Source organism: Schistocerca serialis, chromosome 12 (assembly GCF_023864345.2).
Source record: "Schistocerca serialis cubense isolate TAMUIC-IGC-003099 chromosome 12, iqSchSeri2.2, whole genome shotgun sequence".
In the NCBI taxonomy this organism is placed as follows: Eukaryota; Metazoa; Arthropoda; class Insecta; order Orthoptera; family Acrididae; genus Schistocerca; species Schistocerca serialis.
Genome location: NC_064649.1, coordinates 94324069 through 94351014, shown reverse-complemented (window position 1 = coordinate 94351014; position 26946 = coordinate 94324069). Strand labels below are relative to the sequence as shown.

General features: G+C 43.4%; 1 protein-coding gene across 1 annotated transcript; it reads right to left on the bottom strand.

The window, feature by feature from the left end:
- LOC126427965 (CAR1 transcription factor-like) lies at nt 1–23355 on the bottom strand. The gene is made up of 2 exons (XM_050089852.1): nt 22314–23355; nt 1–68 (listed from the first exon to the last, which is right to left on the bottom strand). Exons 1-2 carry the CDS (start codon nt 23353–23355, stop codon nt 1–3), a joined length of 1110 nt encoding a protein of 369 aa, XP_049945809.1.
- Nucleotides 23356–26946: the final 3591 nt, after the last annotated feature.

Below are 26946 nucleotides of genomic sequence, written 5' to 3'. Positions count from 1 at the left end.
CTACTTGTACACGTTGCTGACAACAATGTTTGAACAACGAACTTCAAGAATGGAACTGTTCTCGTCCTCTGCAACACACACAGAGAAACTGTAGCGCCACAGACAGTAGTAAACACACGGAGAGAGACACAGCTGACAATGGCGGCAGTCTCTTTGTGACAGAATTTCTGCGCACAGCTTTTAGCTGCATTGTCGAAAGGCGAGGCAGAGAATGAAGTCGGAAAGAGAGTACCCACCTGCAGCCAGAGAGAGCGCGGCAAAGAAACGCTCATCATTTATTTAGACAAAGAATAGCTTTATGCTGGTCGCTTCCAGAGAGTAGGCCGGGGCACACAAAAGAACGCACGCGCACACACACACACACGCAGGAGCTAGAGTAGCGTTGCGTTGCGATCCTCCTTTGTGAAACACTTCTTACCGCTCGCGACAATGTTTGCAGAATTCTGGCCGCCGGCTGCGTTTCTAAGAGAGGCGAAGATTCTGTGCTAAACGCGAAACATTTAGGGCCTAGAACGCTGTAGAGATAAATTATCAGTTCTCCTACATATAAATCGATGTTTAGTGAGACTTCGTTGATCCTATGCCTGCTGACTTCGCCCCAAACAAGAGGCTGCAGAAAATCACTTACGCATTACAAAAAAATGTCCAATGCCTATAAACTTTGTTGATTTATGGGGACCACACCGTGGTTCAGGTCGAAAAAAATCGATTTTCGGTTTTCATCATATTTCGATAGATCAAGGTTTTATTTAAGTACTCTGAAAAAGGATTTTACTGAAAAAAAATTTTTTTCGAGCATTTAAAGAGAATTTTCGTACCACGTGTGTTTATGTGCCACTCCCACTTTTCTGTCACCCACTTTTCTGCATATATTTTAGATCTTTATATCTTACATTGCACGTTCGGGTTTTTTTTTTTTTTTTTTACTCCCGAATGTGTTGGCTACCCTTGCAGTGCCACGGTCGGTATTCGTTTGCAAACAACATGCTTTCAAACACGCAGTTAGCTTTGTTCAAGTGTGATTGCGAGTAGTTGTTACAGAAAACTTGCAGTATACTATGGGCAGGCAATTAGGAGAAATAAAGAAAATCTGTCGGCAATGAAGAGAGATGCTTGGGCCATATTCTTCCATAAGTCCTCTACTGTTGATAAGCCATGTCATGGATTGTGTCCATCAGGACAAAATTCGTGGTGCAAATACAACAGGGCTCAGGCAACTGGAGAATCTTATTCTCACCAGCATTCTGATCCTGCTGCTGTTATTACAGCAATTAAACCCATTTTTAGGCTCATCCTGACCTTCTACGGAAATGTCTGCATGGGCAGACACAGAACCCAAATGAATGTTTCTACCGCATAATTTGGAACTGCCTTCTTAAAACTGTATTTGTAGGCATGCATACAATGAAACTAGGAGTTCATGATGCTGTTATTACGTTCAATTATGGTAATATTGGAAATTGTTGGGTACTGAAAAAGCTGGGAATAAATCCTGATGAAAATATAATCACTGGGCTGCAACATTGCGATAAAATGAGGATAGCCGATGCAGACAGGTCTGCATCCAATATGGCCAAGAAAGCAAGACAAACATCTAGGCAGGTGAAAAAGAAGCTGGAAGACCTGCTAGAGGTCAAAGAAGGGCCATCATATGCATCAGGACAGTTTTAATTAAGTGTAAGTAACAAATTTCAAAAGTTTTTTTTTTAAAAGTCAATGTCCCGCAAACTAAAATTTTCGGTACATATGCCCCATTTTGACAATGTTGACTGGAATACTCTCTTTCAAATTCTAAAGGTGGCAGGGGTAAAATACAGGGAGCGAAAGGCTATTTACAATGTGTACAGAAACCAGATGGCAGTTATAAGAGCCGAGGAACACGAAAGGGAAGCAGTTGTTGGGAAGGGAGTAAGACAGGGTTGTAGCCTCTCCCCGATGTTATTCAATCTGCATATTGAGCAAGCAGTAAAGGAAACAAAAGAAAAATTCGGAGTAGGTATTAAAGTCCATGGAGAAGAAATAAAAACTTTGAGGTTCGCCGATGACATGGTAATTCTGTCAGAGACAGCAAAGGACTTGCAAGAGCAGTTGAACGGAATGGATAGCGTCTTGAAAGGAGGATATAAGATGAACATCAAGAAAAGCAAAACGAGGATAATGGAATGTAGTCGAATTAAGTCGGGTGATGCTGAGGGATTTAGATTAGGAAATGAGACACTTAAAGTAGTAAAGGAGTTTTGCTATTTGGGGAGCAAAATAACTGATGATGGTCGAAGTAGAGAGGATATAAAATGTAGACTGGCAATGGCAAGGAAAGTGTTTCTGAAGAAGAGAAATTTGTTAACATCGAGTATAGATTTAAGTGTCGGGAAGTGATTTCTGAAAGTATTTGTATGGAGTGTAGCCATGTATGGAAGTGAAACATGGACGATAAATAGTTTGGACAAGAAGAGAATAGAAGCTTTCGAAATGTGGTGCTACAGAAGAATGCTGAAGATTAGATGGGTAGATCACATAACTAATGAGGAAGTATTGAATAGGATTGGGGAGAAGAGAAGTTGGTGGCACAACTTGACCAGAAGAAGGGATCGGTTGGTAGGACATGTTCTGAGGCATCAAGGGATCACCAATTTAGTATTGGAGGGCAGTGTGGAGGGTAAAAATCGTAGAGGGAGACCAAGAGATGAATACACTAAGCAGATTCAGAAGGATGTAGGTTGCAGTAGGTACTGGGAGATGAAGAAGCTTGCACAGGATAGAGTAGCATGGAGAGCTGCATCAAACCTGTCTCAGGACTGAAGACCACAACAACAACAATGCCCCATTTTATCAGAAACTATCATAGATATATGAATGAAATTTTCAGAGACTCTGCATAACATAAAAACCCACCTGTGATACTACATTCATTAATATTCCTCCATTAGGCAGTTCACAAAAAATATTTTCTGCAGAAAAAAAATTAATATTTTTTGTTAATAAATGTGGTCTGCGAATTTTCTTTTATCTCGTCTATCGTTGCAAATCTTCGTCATTTAAAGGGGGTTTTCAACTTTGGACATAAAAGAAGGGTCCGCAGGTGTCAGGTCTGGAGAGTACGGTGGATGAGGCAGCGCACCGATTTCGTTTTTTGTGCTTCGTTTTTTGTGCAAGTCGCGCACGAACCGCCAGGGATGCACGTGCTGGTGCGTCATTTTGATACAGCAGCCACGAATTGTCTAACCAAGTTTCAGGGCGTTTCTTTCTCAAATTTTCTCGCAGGCGACCCGACAGCACCTTCGATTAACCGTTTGTCCCTGTGGCACGAATTCATGATGAGCCAATCCTTCAGACTCAAACAAAACTATCAGCGTGTCCTTGACATTTGACCTGACCTGACGAGCTCTTTTTGATCTTAGAAAACTTTCGCGGCCCGTAGTGCAGATTGAACCTTGGTCTCACCAACATAATCGTAGACCCAAGTCTCACCACCAGGTATGATTTTCTTAAGGAACATCTAGTTCTTATTTTCGTGAACCAAAAGCTCTTCACAGATTGCGGGGCGAAATTCTGATCTTCACTCGTAAACCATGGGACGAACTTGGCGGCAGCACGATGCATTCCAAGGTACTGTGTGAGGGTTTCATGAAGTGATCCAACTGAAATGTTACATTCTTATGCAACCTCTCGGACAGTCAGTCTTCGACTGGGGAGTACGACGGTTCAATCCCATCTCCGGCCATCCTGATTTAGGTTTTCCGTGATTTCCCTAAAACGCTTCAGGCAAATGCCGGGATGGTTCCTTTGAAAGGGCACGGCCGATTTCCTTCCCCATCCTTCCCTCACCCGAGCTTGCGCTCCGTCTCTAATGACCTCGTTGTCGACGGGACGTTAAACACTAATATCCTCCTCCTCTTCGACTGGAACGCACAATTTCGTTGACGCTCCTGAAGCGAAGCGATGTAGTCCTTCAACAGAGGAAATAGCTTACAGTACGTTAGGTCGTCCAGTCTTACAGTATTGCTCGTCTGTATTGACCCTTACCAGTTGGGTCTGATTCAAAACACTGAGAAGGTCCAAAGAAGAGCGACAAGATTCGTGACTGGTACATTTAAACATCGCGAGAACGTTACAAATCTCTTAGAAAGTTTGAAGTGGAACACACTTGCAGATAGACGACGCGCTAAACAGAAGCGGCTGCTCACTAAATTCCGAAATCCAATCTTCACCGAGGATGTAGAGCATATATTATTACCACAAACTTTCAAATCGCATAATGATCATCATTCAAATATAAGAGAAATTAGAGCTGGTTCTGAGGCGTTCAGACAGTCGTTTTCCCCTAGTGCGATCCGCGAGTGGAACAGAGGGGGGGAAATACGACTGGCGCGAATTGTGCCCTGCGCCACACACAGCTTGATGGCTAGCGGAGTATATATGTTGATGTACATGTAGACCCGAGCGTCGTCGGTAGACTTCGAGGGGCTTCCTGAACGAGGGTCATCTTTAACTTCCGTCCGGCAATTGTTAGCAATTTTTAAACTGTGTGAACCAAACACAACACTGAATACGGCTTCAGCTCGCATCACCGTAGGCTTCCTTCATCATTTGGTGTGAGTGCGTAAAGGTGTTCTTGAGGTTCGCGCAAAATTTAATGCAGACGCGTTGCTCCTGTAACTCTGCCATCTCGAAATTCGCAAACTGTGCGACAGAACGCTCTGCTCGACTAACAGACATAGAACAATGAAACTCCCGGTAGGTACACATTAAACACAGGCGTCTGTGGGGATGCCACCCCTTTTCGCTCCAACACACGACTGGCGCGACATTACGGATGTCCTGGAATTTTTTGAATAGACCTAGTGTGTTGTATACGGACAATAAGTAAAATTTTGTTATTTGCTATACGTCCAGCTGTTGGAGTTTTAATGACCAGCGACGTCCTTTGAGGGCACCTGACGTTCCGCTTCTTCAAGGGAAGATTATCTACATCTACACCTACGTGATTACTCTGCTGTCTGTTTAGTAAGTACACCTGTTGCACCTTCTAAGTGTTCTGCCAATGAATCGCAGTCTTTGGTTTGCTCTACCCACAATATTATCTATGTGATCGTTCCGATTTATGTTATTTGTAATTGTAATCCCTATGTATTTAGTTTAATTTACAGCCTTTGGATTTCTGTGACTTATGGCGTACTCGAAAATTAGCGGATTTCTTTTAGTACTCGTATGAATAACTCCACACTTTTCTTTATTCAGGGTCAATTGCCACTATTCGCACCATACAGATATCTTATCTAAATCATTTTGCAAGTCGTTTTGATCATCAGATGACTTTACAAGACGGTAAATGACAGCATCATCTGCAAAAAAATCTAAGACGGCTACTCAGATTGTGTCCTATGTCGTTAGTATGGATCAGGAACAATAGAGGGCCTATAACACTTCCGCGGGGAACGCCGGATATTACTTCTGTTTTACTCGATGACTTTCCGTCTATTAGTACGAACTGTGATCTTTCTGACAGGAAATCACGAATCCAGTCGCAAAACTGAGGCGATACCGAGTAGGCACGCAGTTTGGTTAGAAGACGCTTGTGAGGAACGGTATCGAAAGCCTTCTGGAAATCTAAAAATATGGAATCAATTTGACATCCCCTGTGCCGGCCTGGGTGGCCGTGCGGTTCTAGGCGCTGCAATCCGGGACCGCGGGACTGCTACGGTCGCAGGTTCGAATCCTGCCTCGGGCATGGATGTGTGTGATGTCTTTAGTTAGGTTTAAGTAGTTCTAATTTCTAGGGGACTGATGACCTAAGATGTTAAGTCCCATAGTGCTCAGAGCCATTTGAACTATCTGACATCCCATGTCGATAGCACTCATTACTTTATGAGCATAAAGAGGTAGTTGTGCTTCACAAGAACGATATTTTCTGAAACTGTGCTGACTATGTGTCAATAAATCGTTTTCTTCGAGGTACTTCATAATGTTCGAATACAGTATATGTTCCACAACCCTACTGCAAATCGACGTTAGTGATATAGGCCTGTAATTCAGCGGATTACTCCTTCTTCCCTTTTTGGGTACTGGTGTGACTTGAGCAATTTTCCAGCCCTTAGGAACGGGTCTTTCAGTGAGCCAGCGGTTGTATATAACTGCTAAATATGGAGTATTTTATCAGCATACTCTGAGAGAATCCTGACTGATATACAGTCTGGACCGGAGGCTTTGCCTTTATGATATTTTTCCCATTATTTCGCCTTTTTCTCTTGGGCCTCCTGCCTCGCGGCGCTTGACGCCTCTGCAGCTTGCGGTGATGTGCGAGCCATTCGCAGTGCGGGCCGTGTTACGCGGACGCAGCGGCAACCCGACCCCGGTGTGTGGTGTGTACGCTGGCGACCGGATAATTCAATTGGGCGGCGCCACTCCGAGTCGTGACGTCACCTTCCGGCAGGCTTCCATCGCTGACGTGTGAGTGCGAGGGGCCACACACGTGCCTGGGAGCTGTGACACACCAGAATGGACTCCGGCGCTCGGAGGGCGGCCACGTGTGCAAGTGGCTCTCCAGTTGAAAGGGACAGCTGGTGACTTCTGTCTCCGATGCAAGGATCGCCGTGGCAAAAGATCCGGTCCAAAAAGAAAAACTCGTTTTGGTATGGCGAGCCGGCCTGTCGCAGACCTTGCTAATCGCTGGCGCCGGTAGGACACTAGGCCGCATCCTACGTTAAAGCCGTCAGCACACGGACCGTGCTGTCGAACGTCAACGTCGAGCGTGCTGAGTTCAAAGTGCTAATGAAAGTTCAGAAAAGATGCGACTTGTGCATACGGTACGTGGGCCCCGACGTGATTCAAAATGGTTCAAATGGCTCTGAGCACTATGGGACTCAACTTCTGATGTCATCAGTCCCCTAAGAACTACTTAAACCTAACCAACCTAAGGCCATCACACACATCCATGCCCTAGGCAGGATTCGAACCTGCGACCGTTGTGGTGGCGCGGTTCCAGATTGTATCGCCTAGAATCGCTCGGCCACCCCGGCCGGCCCCCGACGTGGTATTCTCGATCACAACGCTCTCCAGCGGCAGTTGCAGGATGTTTCTAGGTCGTAAATCATACTGTTTACTAAACTGGCTCGCATAAAATTCCCACGTTAGCTCTATTAAAACGCACATTTCCTCCATTGTCCATATGCTAGTCACATTGTTCTATATGTAATATACACAAATAAAAACTTCAATATCCATGTACGTCTTTTAAGACCAAAAGGAAAGTACCATGTCCAATCAGTAAGGACACAGGCTTATAAATGTTCCTTTACAGACAATGCGATACAAATTGTGGTGTCACCGCCAGACACCACACTAGCTAGGTGGTAGCCTTTAAATCGGCCGCGGTCCGTTAGTATACGTCGGACCCGCGTGTCGCCACTGTCAGTGATTGCAGACCGAGCGCCGCCACACGGCAGGTCTAGAGAGACGTCCTAGCACTCGCCCCAGTTGTACAGCAGAGTTTGCCAGAGATGGATCACTGACAATTACGTTCTCATTTGCCGAGACGATAGTTAGCATAGCCTTCAGCTACGTCATTTGCTACGACCTAGCAAGGCGCCATTACCAGTTAATATTGAAATTATAAAACATGTACCGTCAAGAGCGATGTTCTCCAATTATGGATTAAAGTTAAGTATTACATCAACTACGTACTTTATTTGCTACTAAAAATTCCCTTAACTGTTCCAGACCTCACGTCAATCTGCGTGAGCTTAAAAGCTTGCATTTCGGCCTCCTTTAGCAACTCGGTGTTGGCACTTAAGCCAACACTTCACAAATTTTCAATAGTTCTCCACATAAGACAAACATTATTTCATCATTCCCACATTTTAGTAGAACCCCAAAGTCATTCTTACTTGATCACTGTTCCTACCTAGTAGCAGAATCTTTACAAGACGTGAATTACGAAACGCAAAAGAAAAAGGAGCAAAATATCTTTATACAAGTGGCGCAAGCTGTCCTGTAGATTAAAACAACTGAACAAACTCACTCCTCAAAAAACGATGAGCTTAAATTTACATAACATCAAATATTATAGTATATACTTATATTAAACTAACAATACAGCATCAGAACCTATTAAAAAAATGTTAAACGAGGGTAGACGCCAACAACTGCCCATCTCGTTCAGGAATCAGTAACGCTACTCACTACGCTAAACCGCCGATGCTTATATGGCAGCCAATCTTAGCATGTTGCCACTTGCTTAAAGCTTTGATCGTAGCTATGTTACTAATTGAACTTTAGTTATAACAAATTGTACCAAGAAAAATGCGTTTTTGTTGGATCCTCGGTGAGTCGTTGCCTTCAAATGGCGTAGTCTCATAATACGCAAGTTACAATAATTCTTTTGCCACGAATATGATGTTTCTCATTATTGTATTGGAAGGAATCACACAGTTAACAACGGGTTTTCCAGTGATTCTCAATTTGCTGGTGCTCAGAAACGGCATATATACGTATAGGGTTGATATGAATGCGAGTATGGCGCCTCACAACTCTGTGCTGAAGGGAGTGGCGTGCATGTGACGTATGTGGCGTTGTGCCATCTCATTCGTCAGCGCTCAGACCCACGCTCAGAATATCTGACCTGTTAGCTATTGCTCTGCACGTTCGGGAAGACTCCCCACGCTATGACGTCACGAACTCGGCATACTCAACGCTCAATCTTCGGATGCACGGTCCGTGTGCCGACGGCTTAGGCCGTGTTCTGCGTGAGCGACAGAAGCGAGCGACAGTGTGTGACAGGTTCAGGCGAGAAAACACAACCCCAGTTATAGTTACGAAGTGTCCCACGTGAGCGACATTGTGTCGCTACCTGTCTCCCGCAGCAACTGGCGACGTTTGAATTCAAACGTGTTTGAATGTAGTCGCTGCCGCACGCACGCGCGACACAGAGCGACAGCCACGTGTCTTGTCGGCAAAGCAGTGAAGCGGACGCGACGGGAGCTATGAAACACTTATCATCCGATTTTGAGAAAATAATTAGGTGAAAAAATTTGATTCCTCCGCATCTTATAGCTTGATATGTTTAAACGATAAAGGTCTGAATTTATTTTCGTTATTCGTCATAGTTACTGTGCTGCACGAAATTGAGTACATGGCAGCACGAAATTTTTAAGAATTTGCAGAGGTAAAATCACATTGCGTAGACTTTCTGTATAGTTTATTTAACGCCATACATTATCGCATATGAAATGTAACCAATATATCTAAACTGTATTTTAAGTTGAGACCGGAATGATATCTCTTTTCATTCTTGAGATATTTGCTGTTATATCCGCGGACGGGTCGCTCGCGGTGAGTCCAAGAGTCCAAACCTTTAATGCGCTTTGGGAATCAAGTGGTCGTAAAAATCGTCGTTTCTCATAAACGGTTCAAGACATCGAAAAGACGATTTTTGGAAATGACAGCACGTAGAAGGGACTATTTTATCGTATGATTAAGAATCGATACGTTTTTGTAAACGCGTGAGCAGAGCGAAAGCAAGACTCCCTATACATTACGCCATGAGGTTTTGTCCAAATTTTCATAGCCAAACAGAGGGAGAGAAACAGGTAAACAGGGTATCAAAGTGACCAGCCTGAGGTCTAGTTCTGCATGAAAATATTTAACTCCTTGAAAGTAATCAGGGTAATTAACGAAAACTTAATTAATGAGTTGAGGAAACATTGAAATATTTCACGAAAAGCTGCTGTCAACCTATGTAAATGGAGTGTCAAAAATTTCGTCTGTTCAAGGCCTAGCTATTTTGCACGTAAAAATATACATTGGTGCGGTATTTAAATGTCAAAGAGGCTTTCTTCGAATCAAGTGTGTTAGGAAGGCAAACGAGGTTTCAGTAAGATCATGCTTTCTGAATAAAAATTGAAAATAAAAAATGAAAGAAATCAGTCAAATATTTTTTAAATGATTTGTGTAAAAAAATAAGTAGATTAGAGAAACATGCCTTTGAGTGATGCTCGAAATCGTGAACAGAAAATGAGGTGCACCAAATGTTTCCCTATTTTTTATTTCACACTTTTAGACATATCATTACACAAACGTTTGACTTCCTTTTCAAAAATTTTGAATGCTTTACTTTTACAGACTATTTAGAGTAATTGAAACGCTTGGCCTTAACATTGACTGCTGACGAATTACTTTCGCGGCATCCAATATCTGTAAAATTTCATGGTTTATAGTAATTTATTAGGAATTTAATATGTGTGATATACTGAGATAGGTGTGTGTACACTTACAGATGAAGTTCTTTGGCAAGACCTTAAAAATATACTTAACGAAGCAGTGTAAACAGTATACATAAAACTTAGTAACAGTTAAAATATGAGGAGCAGCTGGAGTCGAACCCAGAACATTTAATGAAGGGCGAATTGCAACGCTATCGCTATACCACAGCTACCTATCGTTCTCTGTTATAAATCTGTATGTTTATGTCTGTATTTAGGGTGATTCATGTAGTCAGTCATTCTTCCGTATTTATAGTCTGTTAAAAGTTCTTGATCATGTAAAAAAAAACATTCGTATTTAATTTATCGATGAGATAGTCGAATGGTCCTCTGCTCATTGATTGAGAGAGCATGAGGGAGAAGCATCGGTTAACTCACGGAGGGGCCTATTCACTCTCGCGATTTGAATCCCATAGAGTATGTCTAGGATGCACTAGGGAGACGGTTGCATCACGTCAGCCTCCACCAACCGCTCTCCAAAACTTGTGAGCAGCTCTCCAGGTAGAATGGGCGTTATTGCGTCAACACGAGATTGAGGACATCATTCACAGCACGCTCCGTCGTTATCAGGTCTGTATTGCTGCCAGAGGTGGTCACACGCCATATTGACCACATTTAATTGTTGTCGAAATGTATGCGCAAATCTGTTGTTGTAAAAAACGAAGGACATTTATGTCTACCGTTATGTATATTGCAGTTACTTAAGTTCCGTATTCTTTATATTGTTCCTACTTTGTATTGCATTGTATTGAACTGGGGGCCTAGAATCGACAGAGCGTTCATCCCCGCCATAGCCCTCAGTGGTTCACAACCTCAAACAGGCTACAGCAGTCCACCCACCCCACCGCCGCCCCACACCGAACCCAGGGTTATTGTGCGGTTCGGTCCCCAGTGGACCTACCCCCCCCCCACCCCCACTTCCACACACCCCTCCCCCCGGGAACGTCTGACACCAGACGAGTGTAACCCCAAATCAAATGTTTGCGTCGTAGAGTAATTATGGTGCACGCGTACGTGGAGAAAGTGTTTGCGCAGCAATCGCCGACATAGTGCAACTGAGGAGGAATAAGGGGAACCAGCCCGCATTCGCCGAGGCAGATGGAAAACAGCATTAAAAGCCATCCACTGACTGGCCGGCACACCGGACCTCGAGACACTGATCCTCCAGGCGGATTCGTGCCGGGGACTGGCACGACTTCCCGCCCGCAAAGCAGTGCCTCAGACTGCACGGCTAACCAGGCAGGCGTTTCTACTTCACTATCACCTCTTTATACTGTTTTGCGGCAAAATAAACGCAACCTTGGAAAATTTCTGTTTGTTGCTTTAATTTTGGACATCGCTGTATATGTACAGTTTACCAAACGGGCATTGACGCCAGGCTGCCCTGGTCAAGGTGACTTAACGTCATCTTCGTGGTGTAGAAATTTTAATGGCCAGTAGTGTATGTAGATGTACAGGGCTATTACAAATGATTGAAGCGATTTCATAAATTCACTGTACCTCCATTCATTGACATATGGTCACGACACACTACAGATACGTAGAAAAACTCATAAAGTTCTGTTCGGCTGAAGCCGCAGTTCAGGTTTCTGCCGCCAGAGCGCTCGAGAGCGCATTGAGACAAAATGGCGACAGGAGCCGAGAAAGCGTATGGCGTGCTTGAAATGCACTCACATCAGTCAGTCATAACAGTGCAACGACACTACAGGACGAAGTTCAACAAAGATCCACCAACTGCTAACTCCATTCTGCGATGGTATGCGTAGTTTAAAGCTTCAGGATGCCTCTGTAAGGGGAAATCAACGGGTCGGCCTGCAGTGAGCGAAGAAACGGTTGAACGCGTGTGGGCAAGTTTCACGTGAAGCCCGCGGAAGTTGACGAATAAAGCAAGCAGGCAGCTAAACGTACCATAGCCGACGGTTTGGAAAATCTTACGGAAAAGGCTAAAGCAGAAGCCTTACCGTTTACAATTGCTACAAGCCCTGACACCCGATGACAAAGTCAAACGCTTTGAATTTTCGGAGCGGTTGCAACAGCTCATGGAAGAGGATGCGTTCAGTGCGAAACTTGTTTCCAGTGATGAAGCAACATTTTTCCTTAATGGTGAAGTGGACACAATGTGCGAATCTGGGCGGTAGAGAATCCTCACGCATTCGTGCAGCAAATTCGCAATTCACCAAAAGTTAACGTGTTTTGTACAATCTCACGGTTTAAAGTTTACGGCCTCTTTTTCTTCTGCGATAAAACGTTACAGGACACGTGTATCTGGACATGCTGGAAAATTGGCTGATGCCACAACTGGAGACCGACAGCGCCGACTTCATCCATCAGCAGGATGGTGCTCCACCGCACTTCCATCATGACGTTTGGCATTTCTTAAACAGGAGATTGGAAAACAGATGGATCGGTCGTGGTGGAGATCATGATCAGCAATTCATGTCATGGCCTCCACGCTCTCCCGACTTAACCCCATGTCATTTATTTCTGTGGGGTTATGTGAAAGATTCAGTGTTTAAACCTCCTCTACCAAGAAACGTGCCAGAACTGCAAGCTCGCATCAACGATGCTTTCGAGCGCATTAATGGGGACATGCTGCGCCGAGTGTGGGAGGAACTTGATTATCGGTTTGATGTCTGCCGAATCACTAAAGGGGCACATATCGAACATTTGTGAATGCCTAAAAAAACTTGTTGAGTTTTTGTATGTGTGTGCAAAGCATTGTGAAAGTATCTCAAATAATAAAGTTATTGTAGAGCTGTGAAATCGCTTCAATCATTTGTAATAACCCTGTATATGCAGGTGATTTATATAGTTCATCCATGTTGGGAATCGAGAATCTCAACGATATTTGTGTGTTATCCATATCGGCACTGGAAAGATACAGGTCCCAAGGCCGTATCAAAATCTCTTCAGTAGTTCCTCAGAATACCCCGGACATACAAAAAGAAGCGAGCAGGGGACGTCAGTTTATATACATAGATAGAAAAGATTTAATGAAACATTTTTATTAACTCACTACAACATGATTACAACGCACATTTCATGTTTGCCTGAAGTAATGTTCCTCTATCATACTTCTGATGGATGATGAATGCAATGTATGTTGCAGTGGCAAAAAGATGTTTTTATGGGATGTAATTACAATCTAACAAGTTTCACATTTTTTACTTTACTTGTGCAGTTAAGCCTTTGTTCCTGCCGAATTTCATGATTCTACGTCAACGGGAAGCACACATTAGGTTTTGATGAGTGAGTTTACGGGTATCAGAACGTGTGACATAAATGGCCATACGTTTTGATTTCATTGACTTAAAAGTCTAAATGCTTTACACCGGCAAGCGATCGTAGACATAAATTTTAGCTTGATACGTCAACCCGTTCCTGATAGAAAGGGTGTTTAACAGTCGGACAGACAGGCACACAGATAAATGAAATACAAAGCGATGCTATAATAGTTCCGTTTTTTACCGAAAGTGGCATGGAAGCAATATAAACTAAACAAAACGTCATTGTATACAATTAACTCAGATGTATAATGTGATATATTTTCAAAAATACAGCTTTGAAAACAATGGACGTATGTATTTCACATGTCTATATGTGATCAAAATGGTTCAAATGGCTCTGAGCACTATGGGTCTTAACATCTGAGGTCATCAGTCCCCTAGAACTTAGAACTACTTAAACCTAACCAACCTAAGTACATCACACACATCCATGCCCGAGGCAGGATTCGAACCTGCGACTGTAGCGGTCACGTGGTTCCAGACTGAAGAGCCTAGAACCGGTCGGCCACTCTGTTTCTTTAATCTCATTTTGTACTATATGTGGCGGACGTCCGATGACATCCGTTCAGGTTGTTCGTTGATCCGTTCACTCAGTTTTTTATTACAGAGGGTAGCTAAACCCTCTGACCGAACACGCTAAGCTACCATGCCGGCTAACCACTCCGGCCGGCTCAAAAATTATTGACAGAAATTGCGAACTTAAAAGGGTTCCTCTGGTCCCTGCGCAATCTAAGTGCGTCCATATGTGGCAGACGAGACGTTTAAACCACACTTCTGCCGAAGTGTCTTGAAATGAATTTCCGTCATGAAAGATGCAGGTTGCATCACTCAAGTCGGGCGCATCCGCAGCGTTGATATCCAGATCATTATCGCCGTCTAAGAGCAGAGTGTCGCAGTAGTACGACGAAGAATCGGATTATTTCGTGGGTGACCAGGACTTTTGTCAAGCGATCTGGTCAACTGATCCTTGCATCACGGGCAGTGATCAGGCTGGTGCTTGCAGCTCCAAAGCTGGAAGTTGAGAAATGGTGGACAGAGAAACTGCATTTAATGTCCCCGTGGAATATTGAGGTGTTTAAATGAAAACCTTCATGGACACTGTTGTGATGGACAATTCGCAATTTTTCCCAAACACAACTTTTATAGATGTAAGTACCCAAGGTTGATGACTGAACGACAAACGAAAGGTAACAATAACGATGCCAGTAAAACTCTCCTAATTGAGGCAAACAAAAGTTCACTTCTAAATTTCCATAAAGGTTCGTGGTAACACACACAAAAGTCCAATTCAGAGAAGAAGACGTAATCTTTAGGGGTCAAAGTCCATAAGGTTGGCATGCAGCAACTTCGTGGCTGGTTCTAGCCCCTAAATAGCTGTCTCCAGCCAGTCGGGTTTTGGCGTTGTGATACTTCCTGCAGGCCGTGGCTAGAGCTTCCCCTGCAGGAAGTAGTGCTCGGAATGTCTGTTTCCATTCTTGTATGTAAATAGCCAGCGCCTTGAGCATAGACAACCTAGTCCTCTGTGGTGTAATATGGGTTGCCTGCCCTCAGGGGCTACCTTGGCTCCGGTATAACAGACACCGACCCACTTAAACACAACGGCCCCTATCACATGTAACCGAAAGACGTGGGCACTGAAGGTGCGCTTCTTTCCAGATATCACTGCGAAATTACCGAGCAGTAATAATTAAAGAGCTACTCACAGAGATTTAGTGTGAGCCGTAAATATTGTATGGCAGCGAAACTCGATAGATATTTTAATGCCTTAACGCGAAACCGATTTACACTAGAAAAAAATTAATTCCAATTTTTGGCCACCAGTTACAAATTTGGCGCTTTAAATACAAAAAAGACGTGTAAAATGTTTCCATTTGTAATAGATTACGAACGGCCGTGGTCAGAAAATTGAGAAAGGCGTAATGTTGACTCCGTTATTAACCCGCACGTACACAGTTTGTTCAATATGAGCATCAGAGGCTTCGACGAGATACTGAGTCCGTAAAACGCGACCAAAACTCGCCCGCAGCAGTTCCGCTGGAATCTGAGCGACGTGTTCCTGAATATTGCCCTTCACATTAGCTAGAAACTGAACATGTCCCTGATAAACACATTCTTTTAGATATTCCCATAGCCAAAAGTCACATGAGTTCAGATCCTGTGATCTTACAGGCCATGCATTTGGAAAACCTACGCAGATAGCATGTTCGTGGAAGGTTGCATCACGATCAATGGGCGAGCGACATGAGGTGTTGGCGCCATATTTCACAAAGACAGTGGTTTTCACACAGTTGGGCTCTTCAAAAGCTGTACAACGAAATCTCGATAGCTTGCAGACATCACTGTACACCTGACAGACCCTCTGGGTGGAAGTAGGGACCGAGAACTAAACTGCTTGTGATCCTGCATCACAGTCACGTACTGCGAGTGCAATGGCTCTTCATGCACAACACGCACTTTTATAATACCCCACATTCGGCACCCTGTAGTGTAAAATGTGCCTTGTCAATCCATAGAATATTGCCCAGCCACATGTCATCAAACTCGATCCGTCCCAGAAACCGAAGAGCAGGTTCAGGACCTATGTACAGATAATGAGGTTTCAGTTGCTGCACCAGTACCGATACCGGTACCAGCTGACATCCCTTCGCTCCCAGCTTCAGGCAGTGTTGGCTTCGGTCACACAGCTTGAGGCTGTTGCCAAAGGGCATCACTGTGGGGGTCCGGATGGGGGTTTGTTGGGGACGGCCAGCTCGTCCCACGCATCCCCCGATCGGACTACGGCTGTGGCTGCCCAGGATACTGCCCTCATTGAGGGTGACCCCTCACCCATGGTAGAGTGGGAGGTCGTCTCGAGGTATGGCAGGGGGCGAAAGACATCCCGGAGGGTTGAACGGAAGGCCTCTCCAGTTTCTCTGATGAACCAGTTTCAGGCTCTGTCTTCGGCTGATACTGATCTTCGGCCAGACATGGCTGCTTGTCCTGTTCCAGAGGTTGCCCCTCAGTCTGCAAGATCTGGGCGGTCGCAGAGGGTGGGTTTACTGGTAGTTGCGAGCTCCAACGTCAGGCGCGTAATGGGGCCCCTTAGGGATATGGCAGCAAGAGAGGGGAAGAAAACCAATGTGCACTCCGTGTGCATACCGGGGGGAGTCATTCCAGATGTGGAAAGGGTCCTTCTGGATGACATGAAGGGTACAGGGTGCACCCATCTGCAGGTGGTCGCTCATGTCGGCACCAATGATGTGTGTCGCTATGGATCGGAGGAAATCTTCTCTGGCTTCCTTCTCTTAATCCTCGCACAAAAGAAAAAATGGCTGACATCGAAATAAGTATCCAAGGAATAGAAAAGCAACTGAAATCACTCAACAGAGGGAAGTCCACTGGATCTGACGGGATACCTATTCGATTCTGCACAGAGCACGCGAAAGAACTTGCCCCCCTTCTAACAGCCGTGTACCGCTAGAGTCTAGAGGAACGGAAGTTCCAAATGATTGGAAAAGAGCACAGGTAGTCCCAGTCTACAAGAAGGATCATCGAGCAGATGCGCAAAACTATAGTCCTATATCTCTGACATCGATCTGTTGTAGAACGTTAGAACAGGTTTTTCCTCGCGTATCATGTCATTTCAGGAAACCCAGAATCTACTCTGTAGGAATCAACATGGATCGTGTGAGACCCAACTCGCTTTATTCGTTCATGAGACTCAGAAAATATTAGATACAGGCTCCCAGGTAGATGCCATTTTCCTTGCCTTCCGGAATGCGTTCGATACAGTTCCGCACTGTCGCCTGATAAACAAAGTAAGAGCCTGCGGAATATCAGACCAGCTGTGTGGCTCGATTGAAGAGTTTTTAGCAAACAGAACACAGCATGTTGTTCTCAATGGAGAGACGTCTACAGACGATAAAGTAACCTCTGGCGTGCCACAGGGGAGTGTTGTGGGACCATTGCTTTTCATAATATATATAAATGACCTAGTAGATTGTGTCAGAAAGTTCCATGCAGCTTTTCGCGGATGATGCTGTAGTGTGCAGAGAAGTTGCCGCATTAGAAAATTGTAGCGAAATGTAGGAAGATCTGCAGCGGATAGGCACTTGGTGCAGGGAGTGGCAACTGACCCTTAACATAGACAAATGTAATGTATTGCGAATACATAGAAAGAAGGATCCTTTATTGTATGATTATATGATAGCGGAACAAACACTGGTAGCAGTTAGTTCTGTAAAATATCTGGGAGTATGCGTGCGGAACGATTTGAAGTGGAATGATCATATAAAATTAATTGTTGGTAAGGCGGATACCAGGTTGAGATTCATTGGGAGAGTCCTTAGAAAATGTAGTCCATCAACAAAGGAGGTGGCTTACAAAACACTCGTTCGACCTATACTTGAGTATTGCTCATCAGTGTGGGATCCGTACCAGGTCGGGTTGATAGAGGAGATAGAGAAGATCCAAAGAAGAGCGGCGCGTTTCATCACAGGGTTATTTGGTAAGCGTGATAGAGTTATGGGGATGTTTAGCAAACTGAAGTGGCAGACTCTGCAAGAGAGGCGGTCTGCATCGAGGTGTAGCTTGCTGTCCAGGTTTCGAGAGGGTGCGTTTCTGGATGAGGTATCGAATATATTGCTTCCCCCTACTTATACCTCCCGAGAAGATCACGAATGTAAAATTAGAGAGATTCGAGCGCGCACGAATGCTTTCCGGCAGTCGTTCTTCCCGCGAACCATACGCGACTGGAACGGAAAAGGGAGGTAATGACAGTGGCACGTAAAGTGCCCTCCGCCACACACCGCTGGTTGGCTTGCGGAGTATAAATGTAAATGTAGATGTAGATGTAGACTATATAGACCGCAAAACGCACCGCATTGTTGCCCATGGGATGGACAACTCTCGTGACGCTGCACAAGCACTAAGCGGAATATGTGTTGCGTGATAACATCTACATCTACGTGATTACTCTTCTATTCACAATAAAGTGCCTGGCAGAGGGTTCAATGAACCACCTTCAAGCTGTCTCTCTACCGCTCCACTCTCGAACGGCGCGGGGGGAGGGGGGAAACGAGCAATTACATTTTTCTGTGCGAGCCCCGATTTCTCTTATTTTATCGTGATGATCATTTCTGCCTATGCAGGTTGGTGCCAACAGAATGTTTTCGCAATCGGAGGAGAAAACTGGTGATTGAAATTTCATGAGAAGATCCCGTTGCAATGAAAAACGCCTTTGTTTTAATGACTGCCACTCCAATTTACGTATCTTGTCTGTGGCACTATCTCCCCTACTTCGCGATAATACAAAACGAGCTGCCCTTCTTTGTACTTTTTCGATGTCTTCCGGCAGTCTCATCTGATGCGGATCCCACACCCACATTAGAGAGTGCTATCGTGGTATACTGATATGAAGCTTGTTAAGGTATGGGCTCTAATTATACGCAAAAGAGAAAGAACAGGTGTTAAACGTCGGCGCAGTGCAGTTTTATCTACATTGCGATGCATACTTGTCTTAACAGGTATGCAGCTCCGCTAAAGATTCACTGCAGTTTGATCATGCAATAGCAAAAATATAAAATGCATGAAACTAGATAATTGTTGTTAGCTCCAATGTGCTGATAACGAGCATCACAAAGAAAACTGGAACTTACGTCTGATTTTTGTTTTCACTAAGGTTGTCATCCATAAAGGAAAATACTCTTATATCAGTTCAGTGTTTTATTGCAGCTTGAACTGTAGGTGGTAGTGATTGTAGTTTGCCCTTATTTTCTGTTCTAAAGTGATTCTTATACAACTTTTGAAATATTTTGTAAAGAAAATTAATCACCAAGGCGAGACCTTCCTACGATCCCACAGATTCTAGACCTTCTCTGAGACAAGCGACGCGATTAAATCTCACACGGAGTCTGTGGGTGAACTGTTGACAAGTTATGAAAGGCTTTATACAATTGCACCATGAGCACCTCAGCTCCTTCCCCCCAACTGCGGAGCCGTTTCTGACGGATATGTGAGCAATTTCATAAGAGGAATGGCACCCGCGGACGCGAGGTATGCAGGTTAGTAATCTCCTGCTATTTTGGCAAACTATTGTTGACGTATTGCTAGGTATGCTCAAAATGGAACTTACAAGAGGTAAATCAAGTAGTTCTAAACCAGTTATAATTTGATCAAACATTCTTTAAAACTTTAAGCGAGAACATAGATGACGGTATTTTATTCTAGCGGTTACTACAGTTATTTTCTTTATTCATAAATATTATGGGATTGTTTGGTATGTTTGATAGTTTCGACAAGAAACTGTTCAAATGGCTCGGAGCACTATGGGCTTAACATTTGTGGTCATCAGTCCCCTAGAACTTAGAACTACTTAAACCTAACTAACCTAAGGACATCACACAACACCCAGTCATCACGAGGCAGAGAAATCCCTGACCCCGCCGGGAATCGAACCCGGGAACTCGGGCGTGGGAAGCGAGAACGCTACCGCACGACCACGAGCTGCGGACGACAAGAAACTGTATGATGATGATGATGATGATGTTGGGGTTGTGGGGCGCTCAACGGCGTGGTTATCAGCGCCCGTACAATTATCCAATCTTTGCTCAGTCCAATTTCGCCACTTTCCTGGATGATGATGAAATGATGAGGACAACACAAACACCCAGTCATCTCGAGGCAGGTGAAAATCCCTGACCCCGCCGGGAATCGAACCCGGGACCCCGTGCTCGGGAAGCGAGAACGCTACCGCGAGACCACGAGCGGCGGACAAGAAACTGTAAAAACATAGGAAAATCTTCAGTTTCTTAACGATTAAGTAAGTAATTTTGTGACTTGGTATCTACTGGATATCATCAGTGCAACTGTTTCATAAAATTCCAGCGATTCTGAACATCAGAGTTTACTATTATTAACAACTTTTCTGTAGAAAACATTTCTTGGTTATTTTGCTACTTAAATGTTTGTGTATATTAATGATATAAGGTAATACACTTATTTCTGAAGTACGAGCTAAACATTTTTTTAAATTTTTCATCACATTATGTTTAAATAACTGTACCAATCCTAGATTTACAAATTGTCGATAAAAGTTTGTTGCGCAGTGTAATTCCTCACAGAGATTACTGCGACCTTGTGCACCATAAAAACAGCTGTACAGCCTTACCTACTGGCGAGTAATACCACTGCGTTATTCATCCCAAGAGTTGTCCGACACGATAAGGGAAGACAAGTTACGAGCATTAACAACGGAAGAAACCAACTCAAACCTTTGCGTGGCATCACTAACCAAAAACCACATTTCGATAAGAGCTAATTCACCAACTCGGATGGACTGTGCGGCTGGTCCCGGTGGAGGTTCGAGTCCTCCCTTGGGCATGGGTGTGTGTGTTTGTCCTTAGGATAATTTAGGTTAAGTAGTGTGTACGCTTAGGGACTGATGACCTTAGCAGTTAAGTCCCATAAGATTTCACACACTTTTTTCACTGCAAGGAATTTTTCATGTTTATTAATTATTTGTCTAACATTTGCGAGAGTAAGAGCTTAGTATCAGTAGAGAGGATATAAAATGTAGAGTGGAAATGGCAAGCAAAGCGTTTCTGAAGAAGAGAAATTTGTTAACAGCGAGTATAGATTTAAGTGTCAGGAAGTCGTTTCTGAAAGTATTTGTGTGGAGTGTAGCCATGTATGGAAGTGAAACATGGACGATAAACAGTTTGGACAAGAAGAGAATAGAAGCGTTTGAAATGTGTTGCTTGAGAAGAATGCTGAAGATTAGATGGGTAGATCACATAACTAATGAGGAGGTATTGAACAGAATTGGGGAGAAGAGACGTTTGTGGCACAACTTGACTAGAAGAAGGGATCGGTTGGTAGGACATGTTGTGAGGCATCAAGGGACCACCAATTTAGTATTGGAGAGGAGCGTAGAGGGTAAAAATCGTAGAGGGAGACCAAGAGATGAATACACTAAGCAGATTCAGAAGGATGTAGATTGCAGTAGGTACTGGGAGACGAAGAAGATTGCACAGGATAGAGTAGCATGGAGAGATGCATCAAACCAGTCTCTGGACTGAAGATCAGAACAACATCAGTGATACTCTTTGTAACTGTTAATGGGTGTTTTCACACAAATAGCATACAAATAATAATATATTAGATAATTAAAAAAAACAGTTTGTTAAAGAAAATATTTCACCTAAGAGCATTGTCCACATCCTCGATCCAAGTCATTTTTATTTAGACGAGTGTCTCACTCAGTGATGTGAATGAAATAGTTTTACTTGCTCTCTGGAGCATTGCACTAAGCTCTCAGCAGCTGCTACTGGTGCACAGAGAGCAGCAGGCAGTTACATTACAAGGTAAAATAGTTTCATTTCAGGATCAGTTTGCTAGGAAAATTATCGACGCACAGGGACCATTTCATTAACAGCACTATTAGGCAAATCGTTAATGGACTAGGACGACTGTCTTTAATTAAAGAGATTAATAATAAAGTTCATGATTCAATCAGTTTGCACACTTTTAGAAAGCTTATAAAACAGGGCCAAATTCATGTTGTATTCTCGTAGCCAGATATACTTGGTTTCTCTCGCGGTTGTAAGCGCATAATGTTACCCAAAGCTAAACTACAGCAAAATTACAACCAGGTCAGTATCAAACCTCAAATAAAATGAAAAGAATTACTTTAAAGGAAACTTTCACTGTAACAAAAAAAAAAGTATCGTATGAGTGTTTTGACGCCTTAGAGTCAAAAAGGAAGTTTGAAAAACAGGAAGACGTATCCTACCTTTGTGCATACCGGTGAATTTGTCCCTCAGCACGGCAAACTCGTAAATCTCCCCGAACTGTTCGAACATGGGTCGCAGGTGCGTTTCGTCCAGGTAGCGCGGGATCTGGCCCACGAACAGCTTGATGACGTCACGCAAACCACCTCCATTGTTGTCGCCATTGTTGGTATTGTCACTCGCGCGGTCTTCACTGTCGCCCGAGGCCGGGGATGCTGGAGCGCCGTCCTCTCCAACGTCCGATCCGCCGCCTCCACTATGTGTGCTATCAGGTATTTCCTGCATAGGTTTGTTGCTGACTGGTAAACCCACGCCTCCAGAGATGATGTGCATGCCATTTATTCCGCTATCACACAACAATGCACTTTCACATTCATTGTTGCGTAGACTGTTGTTGTGTGCAATATCTTGAGTATCCATTAAAGCATCCTCATGAAGTTCATTTCCAGACGTTACCTTATCGAGCATCTGAACATCATTATTGCTCATATTGTCACCATTTACAGGGACGTTTTGTCCTGTGCTGATGGTCTCACTGATATTGATAACAGCTTGTAACAGAGTAGTATCCGTCGCCATGCCATCCCTCGATTGACCATTGCTGCCACTAAGATTAATAATGGTCCGTCTGGTACCACAATTCACTGCATTGCTGATATTAAACGCAGAATTGTTACTGTGTAAGTCATGAGGTGTAAATCTATTAGTATCATTTGCGAGATTTCCAGCACACATACCATTGTTACCACCGTTTCCAAACACGCTATTGGCTGTAAAATTGCCTATGACAGTGCTGCTGCTAAGCATATTGTTAATACTTGTATTGTTACCAGTTAACACACTGTTGCTACTGAGAGAAAGATGACCTCCAACTGCATTCTTGTTATCCCTCATTTTGTTTTTATACAGATTATTACCAGTGTCCGAGTTTGTACTTCCACTGGCGAGCAAGTCACCCCCATCAAAAATGTCAGCCTTGTCCTCACCATTGGCACTCAGTACAGCATTGTTGTTAGCTGCAGAGCTGTCTTCACACACATCCATTGCGAACATCGCCATCGATGGTAGTAACATTGAACTGTTTGTCAATTCTGTAAGAAATCTTAAATTATCGATGTCTCTAGAGAGAATGTTGTAGTATTTGATTAGATTAAGAAACTGGTTTTTAACACGCTATAACACTTTGCTCTAGATATTCTGCAGTTTGTATTGATTAAGTTCACAGAATCTCGTTATTTGGTAACACCATTTACTGTTTGATGATTCAGTTATCTGGAAATGCTTCACTCGATAAAAGTTGTGTGTCCTCTGAGAACATTCAAAAGTCTACAGCAAACAGATTAAGACCGCAGATCATGAAACTGAATGATGTCTCTTCATAGTATTTTAGACTGCCACATGGGTTTCTTTATATTCACTACAGTTTTTCCCTGATGTTCACTAAACCAAAACTTCTAGGTAGATACAGTGGTAGCGACTTGAGAAAACAATAGGGTCCTCCACTTCCTTAACAGGTTAAAAATTAACAACAGCTAAAATTCTTCCTGATGCTGACTATAAGCTGCATATTTATAAACAAAATTCTGCGTGATTACTGTGACAGAAGTTTCAATGACTAAAACTTCGGCTAGCGTTCTTCTCTTTAACAGTTCAAAGCATCACATTCAGCATATTTCGATGGAGTATATTTTTTCTTCTAATCGAAAATCTAGATAGCTTCGGTGAGAGATTCATATGAAATATGGGGGGCTCACCAATTTTTTCGTCTTTAACAATACACTGCTTAATAATCTCTATCCTTTTTGCCTACCTGTTTTTGTTTTGATAGTCAAAATTTCACACAGTTACAACACAGAGGTATGAGTGCATGAAGTCCGCTAACTTATCGCTCCAGAATAATTTAAAGCTTTAAAGTCACTATCAGTTTCCCTCTTTCACACTAAATCTTATGTTTTTGTAAGAAGAAATGAATGTAGCTGTAGAGATTTCTTATTGAACTATTTACAGCTTAATATTCGCTGCGATTTTTCCGCACTGGTGATCAAAAGTGTTCTTTTTATAGTTTGCCTAATGCTCTGGAACTGTTAAATGTCTTTTATGCACGATGAGTTTTCCTATTTATCGTCGAAACACATGTTTTGTAGCAAAATATCGATGAAGTGATGGCATGTTTGATTCACACGACATCCATTAGCTTTCGCCTCTTGAACAGCATAAAATGTTATTTCATACTTGCTCATTACCGTTTTACTCTTGCAATCGAAAATAAACACAGAGTGAGTTCCTAGACATCCCCTAGTTTGGCTTCCTCGAACGTTTCAAGATTTTGGTTTTGGTTGCTCAACAGGTACATCACTACAGCAACACTTCCTTATTAATTCACTTATCCTGTGCTGTATTTGAAATTTTCTCTCCTAGTATTGCTGTCAACCATATTTATGGAAATGAACGTTTACGCTGATTGCACAGCCCTGTTTATCGAGTTTATTGAATACTTGTTGCCAGACTACTGTGATATATACATATCAAATGAAAAAAAAATCTTCGTCTTACTCTGCACAGAATTTATTGTCAGGCACTTCCATCAAAAAGTTTTCACCACTTGTTGAGTTGTGAAGCTGAATCTTTGTAACCTCGCTATAGTGATGAAGCACTGTTTCCGATTTTACCAGTTTCCTCTTTCTAGTCCCAGCTGCAACGACGACCGTTAGAAGTCGTTCGGATTATCGGCGTTTTAAGGCCGTTTCAGCACCCGGCTGTCCTTGAACCAGATGGAGCTTCCCAAGGTCGATTGCGGGACCTTGCCTGGCTTCCGGGAGGGGTGTGCTAATGCGAGGGGGTGCCACCCCTGCCCTCTGCGATCGATGGAGCCAGCAGTCCGGTTTTTCCCCTCGCGAACGGCGGTGCGGTGCGTCAGAGATGCGAATGGGGTGTGTCGGACGACTTCCACCAGGAGACGGCTTGGCGGGGTAGAAGGGATGGGGGAAGGGGGGAGGCAATCTCGTCACGGGGGAGGAGAGGGAAGGGATCACAGCTCCGCGAACAATGGCAAACAAAGGCGAGCCAACCTCCCTCGCAGAGCCACGCGTTTTCCTCTAATCAGACGGAAGCGAAGACTCAAACGCGATTACTTATAATGTGCGTGAGCTTCAGTGGCGGAGAAAGTGCCTCCCAATACAGAAAAGTTTCTCGTCTCGCTGTTGATATCGGAGACACGGTAGCAACTAGAGGAACCCACACGTCTGATCCAATTCCAGCGGCTTGAAACACTATTGTTACAAATCGTCAATTATCTAACACGTAATTTTTTACTAGCTTTTATTTTCTAAGTAGTTCCGCTTAAGACAGCACCACGTTTGACACAGTCGCTTCAATCATTCACTTCTACCTGGAACAAATCTTCAAATAAAGAAAATGTTTTTAGCTAGCTGCACTTTTGTCCTGGATTTGTTGCAATCACCGCAATTCAAATATCACTGCAGCCCGTAGAAGTCGCTTACAGTGGCAGGTACTGTCTGCCACAAATCATTAATTTAAGACCTTTTGTTTTTATCTAGCAGTCCCGTACACAGTATTTTCGTCGCAGGCTTTTTAAAACTGATCCATGTGAGGTACCCAGACGTCTGACACAAGTCACTTTAAACATCGGCTACTGCGTGCTACAAAACGTTAAATAATGACAGTTTGTTTTTACGTTCTGTCCGTACCAAGAATTTTCGTCGTTTAGGGTTTCTGGAATGGCACCACGTCAGATAATTCGCCACTACCTGTTACAGATCGTTAAATAAAGGCAGGTACTTCTTATCCTTTATACAGAATATTTGTACTGGTTCTATTTTAGCCACCACACTTCAGAATCCGCACATTTCATACACGTCACTACAAACTGCAACAGATCTTTGAACATAAACGCTTTTTTCATCTAGTCCTCCCGTACACAGAATTTCCTCCAGATTTTTAAATTACACCACTTTACAACGTCTGAACAAAAGACGTTGTTCATTTAAAGATAAGCTGTCCGTCAATATACGAATGACAAATTCCTGGCTTAAGCAGAATTGGCACAAAACGCAGCAACATTCAGGACTTAAACTGCAGTCGATGTCCTTTTCACTGCAAGAGTCTTACGAACGATCTGCTACACTTCCCGTGTCTCCCTAATGTCTTTATCCCAGAAGCAAGTCTTGTGACACTGCACAGCTAGCGTACGTTTCAATAAATTTTCAGAAAATAGTTAACAATGCTTATTTAATTCTGCACTTTTCTAGCTCTGTGTGCTATGGTTAGTACAAATTCCTATAAAAATGACAAGGGTGATGGTTACTGAAGTATGGGTATCCCTCCCAGTGAACAGTACGCAGATATCACGCTTTCAATCACCAGGAATGCAGTCTCTTAATATGAGAACAAACTAAACAAACATACAACTTACGTTCGTCGAACTCCACTTTTATCTTTTCTTCAACGATAGCAGAACTGAAGATTCTTTAAGATTTAATGAGGTCATCTGCTTTAGATTTAATTCACACTTCTGCTATCTCATATTACGGCCAGTTGACGAGGCTATAATCGCTAACACTGGAAACGTGACTAACAAGAAATTCGATCTCCTTACAAATTGCAACAGGTCCGCCA

Bases quoted from the DNA above. Each gene is read 5' to 3' on its own strand.
- LOC126427965 (XM_050089852.1), bottom strand. From the start codon at position 23,355: ATGGATGTGTGTGAAGACAGCTCTGCAGCTAACAACAATGCTGTACTG. The intron at 69-22,313 runs GTAGGATACGTC...TGTGTGTTGCAG, and splicing joins ATTCACCGGTATGCACAAAG to AGGACGAGAACAGTTCCATT.